Consider the following 6,569-nt stretch of genomic DNA (forward strand, 5'->3'; position numbering starts at 1 on the left):
AACAAATAAATCAGCCCAATTCAAAAAAAACAACCTGCAACCTTCCGAAACTGCGAAGCTGTTTAGCTTGTTGGCTAGCTTCAGAAAGTTTGAAGTTTCAAAGATTAAATTTAAACTTTTAAAATGTTTTTGAATTTTTTAAAATTTCACTACCTTCAAAAAAAAAAACTTTTAGTGGAAAAAATCAAGCTATTAAAATGATTTGAAACGTTTTATTGTTTTTGTCGAAAAGAGGCTCATTTTTGTTTTAAAAAAAACTATGCAATTAAGTTCAACCTTTCACATTATTTCAATCCATTTGAACATTTTGAGGTTTTTTCATTAATTTGTATGTTTTCAAACTAATTTTCACATGTCTTCATCAATTGAAATAATTTAAAAGATTTGGTTCCCATTTTTTTTGCTTAATGGCTGGCTTTTAAAAAACCAGATCGACTTTTAATCAGACCACGATGAAAAATGCAATAGTTCAGTCAGTTAAGATAATTTTAATTTTGAAAAAACAGCGGTTATAGAAAACAAAAATTCGCTGGCAAACTATGAAATCATTGTTTTTAACCATACTAAATGAATGCACCTGTCAATAAAATTTGTTTGTTGAATCTCGTCAGCAGTCCATGTTTTAATTTTCTGTAAAAAATTGCTCCCGTTAAAAGCCGGTCCCCTCGAAATTCAATCACCGCTAACTAGTTACAAATTATACGACCTGTTTATTTTTTTTCAAAAAGTCTCTTGGTAGAAATTGTTGCATTATGACAATATCACCTAAAGTATTGAAAAACTCAAGAAATAATTGCCTCTCGTAAAATATCTACTTGCTGAAATTTCAGTTTAATAACAAGTCGATAGATGCCAAACTTCGTACAAATCAAAACATCTTTTTCAAGTAAAATAGCTTTTCCTGTTTTGTATCATCAAAATAGGAGAAAAACGGTATTTAAACTGGTTATCAGCAGCTTAAATAAAAATTCAATGGAATAATTTAAAAAATGCTTCTGAGGCCAAGGCACAAACAAATAGTTAAAACACTGTTAGGCTCAAAATATCAACATAAAAGACGAATATGCGGAATCTGCAACAAAATTTGCGGAATCCGGAAGAGTTTGTGGAATCCAAAAAGAAAAAATAAATCATGTGTATAGTAAAATTGAGCTGTTGCGGAATCCACATGTGTAAGCGGAATCTACAAAAGGTAAGTAAAAACCACATTGTCTTGCGTATTCTAGTTAGATATGTATTAGCGTTTTAAATTATATCTTTTCTTTACCAGGTAATCCCCAGCAAAACCAATCTCAATTACTGCTGCACACGGAATCCACGGAAAATTTGTACGTGGAATCAACTTACATTTTGCAACATGTTTAGAGATTTTTCTCTGGAATACTTGAATAAAAAATCCAGTGCACAGCTTGGCCTCGTAATGACGGTTTCTGTTATTGGTGCAATATAGCCATGAAAAATAATATAACTGAAAATTCGGCTGATATTCAAGAAACCGACAATTCTTCAATCCGCCATATCTTGGAGCCAAAACTGCATCAGAATTAAGTAACAATTGCATAAAAACATTGACAATCTGTTGTTATGTTGCATAACAATTTAATTTTTGGCTTGTTAGACAGGTTATTGTTCCGACTTTCGATACGAAAGTAACATAATATTTGTGCTCGGGGTGGGTTTTTTTTTCTTCAGACAAATTTCGACTTTTTAACTAGCCATTTTTGACGGAATTTTTATATCATTGAAAAGGTGTTGTTGTCCTGAGCTTAAATTTGAAACAATTTTTCACCTGTGATCCTTTTTCGTAAAGTTATGAGGGTTTAAAGATTACCATTTTGGCTAATTTGAGACAATTAACGCGCGATATATTTCGCGCTATTAACGCGTAAGCGGAGATTTAATCCGTCTTAGAAGTCGTTCCAATCTGGTTGAAAGAAGCTTATTTGCCAAAATTGATTTGTTACAAGGAGCGATATCTAACCTTTTGATTTTTATATGGCGTGTGGGGGGATGATTTTTATAAAAATTTTCAAATTTTAGAAAAATTTTTTTTTTCCATTTTGTTTTATTTCATTTAATTTTATAATGTTATTACTGCTCCATAAACCTTAAAGGCTCCATAAAGGCAGTCGGAACATTCAGGGCTTCGCCCTGATACGAGCAGTCTTGTTCTTTTTTCGGCTTGTTGGACTTTTTGCTTGTTGGCCTACCACCGAAGTTTCAAGTTTTCTAGACCCAAAAACTAGCATATTTTTGCTCACATGCCATGCAGTTTACCTGCTAAAACTGCTATTATTTTGTTCATATGAATATAATCGGTAAATTTTATAGTTGACCTTGTTTCACTAAAAATGAATCTAATTTAGATCAAATTTTGACCTGACGTCAAATTGCAGATTTTCATGACAGGAAGTAGCGTACTTCCATTATATCACCTAAACCCACAGATTATCGAAACATGAAATCAAATAACAAAATTGTGCGCCTTTTGTGAATTGAAATTTAAGACACAAGGATGTTTTGTTCGAAATACAAACGAAGACCAATTGAGATTTGAAGGCCTAAATTTCATACAAAAACTTATCTGTAAGTAAATAAAAGAGTATTCAATAAAATATTGACATCTCGTTGAGTTAGGAAGTTCATTGCCAGAGAATCCAAAGTCCTCTGGTTGAACAAACAAGTTATGACTTTCAAACTCTGATAAAAGCAAAAGATAGTGAACACATAATTTGTTTCCTGATATCAATATTTTGAAGCTCAATTTTACAAGCTCGCGACTCGGTTTTTTATGTTTTTCCAAATTTAGTAATATGTACGATTCGACCATTTAATTGAATTATTCAAGTCTGTTTGCATCTTGCATGACATTTTTGGTTGAAAGCTCATTTTGTAGTCCTGCTATCAAAAATGAGTCCCCTCTAAATTAATTAGCGCCAAAATTAATTATTTACTGTACTCAATCTCATAGGTTTGTCATAGCTCGTCATTCACAAAGCAATTATAAACAAGTCTACAAACTCAATGAATTTGACTTAATGCAGCAAATAAAAACAAAACGTTCAAGTTGAATTTAATCCATCGAGCTTTTTAACAATAGTTAACGCAGTTAATAAACTCGTTTTCAAGGGAACAGACTCGATTAGTATTTACAGAAAAATACCGATCACAAATCCAACGTGAAATATGGAGCATCAAAACAGAAGCAATTCTGTAACTCAATCATCATCAGACGATGAATGTCTTTCGGCGACTACCGATCATCGCGAGGAGTATCAGGAACCCGAATCGTCATTTTCAGCATCTCTCAAACCCCCTGACAAACTCACCTGGCAGGTCATAATGGCAACCGTCTTCAGCACTTTAGGTTGCATGAACTTCGGCTACGCATTAGGATGGAGTGCTCAGTCCATTGACAACATAAAAGACGATCCAGACATGCCAAATTTCTCCGACACGCAAAACAGCTGGATCTCGGTGAGTTTCGGGACACCAAAATCCTATCTATTCATTATATTTTTTGTGTTTTATTCACAAATTTTTATGATACATTGTTTTTTAAAATAATTCTCTCTAAATTCGCTTATTAAAACTAACAAAAATTGAGAAGTTTAAATATTATTGCATGGAAATAGATGCAAGAATCTTTCTAGTATATGCTCTTTTACTTCTGTTAATTTTCAGTTCTGCTCAAAAATGAAATCTAAATAAAATATCAATTTCAGTCCATTCTCACCATCGGAGCTATCCTGGGCACATTCATCGGAGCAGACCTGTCAGACCGACTGGGCAGGCAGCAGACACTGATTGCCACAGCTATAGTGGCCGTAGGCGGATGGATTGTGGTATGCTTGGCGAACAGTTTCGTCCTAGTGGCCGTCGGCCGATTCGTGGTCGGAATGTCCATCGGAATGGTCAACACGTCTTCACCGGTAATTCATTCATGTCGAAGTAATTAATTTCTTTCCGAAAAAATAACAATTGTTTAAAGAAAAAAAATAAAAAAAAAGAAAAAGCAAAAAAATGTTCATGAATGTTTAGAAAAATTCTCTTGAAACGAATTCTATCTTTCTTTACAGCCCTACATAGCGGAGATCACTCCCCCCAACTACCGAGGGGTGACGGGGGGTCAGTTTCAGAATGGTGTCAACGGGGGCATCTTCATCTGCCTCCTCATCGCCCCCTATCTGCCCTGGAGAACCCTCTCGGTTCTGGGGTTGATTTTCCCCTCTCTGATGGGGGTGGGGTTGATGTTCATGAGGGAGAGTCCGGTTTGGCTGTTATCAAAAGGCCATATTGACAAGTACGATAAGAGTTCACGCTTTTTCGCTGGATCCACTCACGTGTTTTACACCAACATAGCACCCTCTTTCAGTGAGGTATAGTATATTGTTATAACATTATCAGATTAGTTACAAGAAAATGAAAAAAATGATGTATAGAAAATGAAAAAATAATTCTAAAACATAAAAAAAACTGCATTAGTGGTTCGCCTTTATTTTTTATTTCACAAAAAAATTAGGTATTTAGATAAAACCTACATTTAAATATGTTATATGTAGAATATTGCACGTCCTCATAATTTTCAATCAAATTATTAATCAGTTATCCAATAATGAAACAGGATGTTGAACTTTGGCCTTACACTGACTCTGTTTTATGAACACACTCCAGAAATTGATGATAGACGTGAATAAACTAACGGCTCTTATCAGATGAAAGTTGCTTAGTTGTACAGCTCTGTGATTGATAGCAATCAAAGCTAACCAGGACAAAATTATTAAAATCGTCAACTATTCTACTCTATCGAGCAGACAACACTGGAAAGTTCAAGATAACGGTCAAAATTCAATGTATAGCTTCAAAAAAAATGTTATCCGCGCAACCCCAAAGCAACCCCCCGCTGGTAGATGGATTGTCTTAAGTTAACCTTTTTTTGTTAATTAGCACCATCCATTTTTTGTTAGTTAGAATTTAATGTGTTTGAAATAAAAGTAATTGCAGAGCCAGAGCCAGCAGGGCCCGACCGAAAGTGTTTCTGTGAGATGGAGGAAGTTGTTAAGGAACCCACAGACGTATAAACCCCTGTTGCTCTGCATGTTCATGGCCCTAGCATTCCAACTGTCCGCCGTCACAGTCATCACTTTCTACAACGTCACTATATTCTCAAACGCAGGTAAACAATACCCGCTTTGAAATTCCATGAAAAAAAATGATTATAATTGAGTTTCCTTGTCAGTCTCCACAAAAGTGACAACAAATCGATTTCCTTTTTCCATCCACTGTAATCGATTTTTTTTTTCACTTTTTTAAAATGCGAGTACCTTCAATATTTGAACTGTTTTCACTCTTTTCCAATTCATCAACAAACCCCCCCCCCCCCCCCCCCCCCACCGTAAAATATAGCTCCTCTCATCAAAAATTAGAGAAACTATCAAAAATTGTTATATCCTTAAACAGGCTGAGCATACTTCGATGGATGCTCTGCTCTTCGCAAAAACACATCAAGATCATATAGATTGTAAAGTGTTTGTTGTCTCTGGTTTGCAGGTCTGAGTTCGAGCAAGGCGAACATGAGCAGCCAGATCCTGGGTGCCTTCCAGCTGATCATAGGAGTCGCAGGCAGTGTCCTCTCCACCACATGGCGACGCAAACCACACTTCCTCACGTCCAGTCAGTACTAAGAAAAAAATACAGAAGTTTTCAACGTCAATCATTTTTTCAGTTTGATACTTCCATCAGAAAAAAAAACAAAAATGTCTCAAAAAGTCAAAAAAAAAAATCAAAAATGTCTCAAATGTCTCATAAATTCCTGGGTTGTTCATGCTTCGGACAATGATCAAGAACAATTTCAGTGTGCATTGTTGTTAATGGATGCCCGAAGCATGGAAAAAATTAGAAAATACTTTAGGAAATCTCGAACGCAAAAATGATTGACGTTGAAAAGTTCTTTGTAATTTTCAGAACAATATATTTTTTATTTGAACGTTAAATCCCAAACCCTTTTAGAACCTTTAAATTGAAGTTTTTACCAAACAACTAATCCTATTTTTAATGATCTCAAATTTTCAAGATATAAATAAAACTTTCGCAGGTTATCTGACGAGTAGTGGATTGTGCCTGATAGCAATATCCTTCCTGGTCAAGGAGAAATGGTACGACTCAAGGTCAGTTGCTCCTCAAACAACAATCCCTGGTGGTATATAAACCAGCCGAAGTATAAACGAGCCGAAATATCAACCAGCCGAAAATACATATGTGATAAATTATGAGATAGTTATGTAAAAATTATTTAACACTTACGAAAATTTTGCAAATTCATTCATATGATGTAACTTTTCGGCTGGCTTATAAACTGCGCATTTTCAGTTGGCTTATATTTCGGCTGGTTTATTTACTCTCATAATCCCTATACTATGCTTACTCCTGCCGGCTCTGGCAGGAAGTTGGCAAAAAGTTCCCGGCAAAAAATTCTGGCAAAAATTTCCTGGCCGGAAGTCTAACATTTTCCCCTGCCTATTTAACCCAGTTGCCTTTGCTAACAGCTTCAATGAGTAAATTTCTACAAA

General features: G+C 35.1%; 1 protein-coding gene across 1 annotated transcript; it reads left to right on the forward strand.

Annotated features, from left to right (window-relative positions):
* Positions 1-2,682: 2,682 nt before the first annotated feature.
* On the forward strand, positions 2,683-6,167 carry LOC134855914 (uncharacterized; the record flags this gene model as incomplete). The annotated part of the gene is given in 6 exon segments (XM_063872294.1): positions 2,683-3,477; positions 3,726-3,932; positions 4,080-4,379; positions 5,005-5,176; positions 5,551-5,673; positions 6,095-6,167. Coding segments are annotated over 6 exon segments (1,166 nt in total), but the record flags the coding sequence as incomplete, so codon positions are not given.
* Between the last annotated feature and the right edge of the window lie 402 nt (positions 6,168-6,569).

This window comes from Symsagittifera roscoffensis, unplaced genomic scaffold (assembly GCF_963678635.1).
Source record: "Symsagittifera roscoffensis unplaced genomic scaffold, txSymRosc1.1 SCAFFOLD_1126, whole genome shotgun sequence".
NCBI lineage: Eukaryota > Metazoa > Xenacoelomorpha > Acoela > Convolutidae > Symsagittifera > Symsagittifera roscoffensis.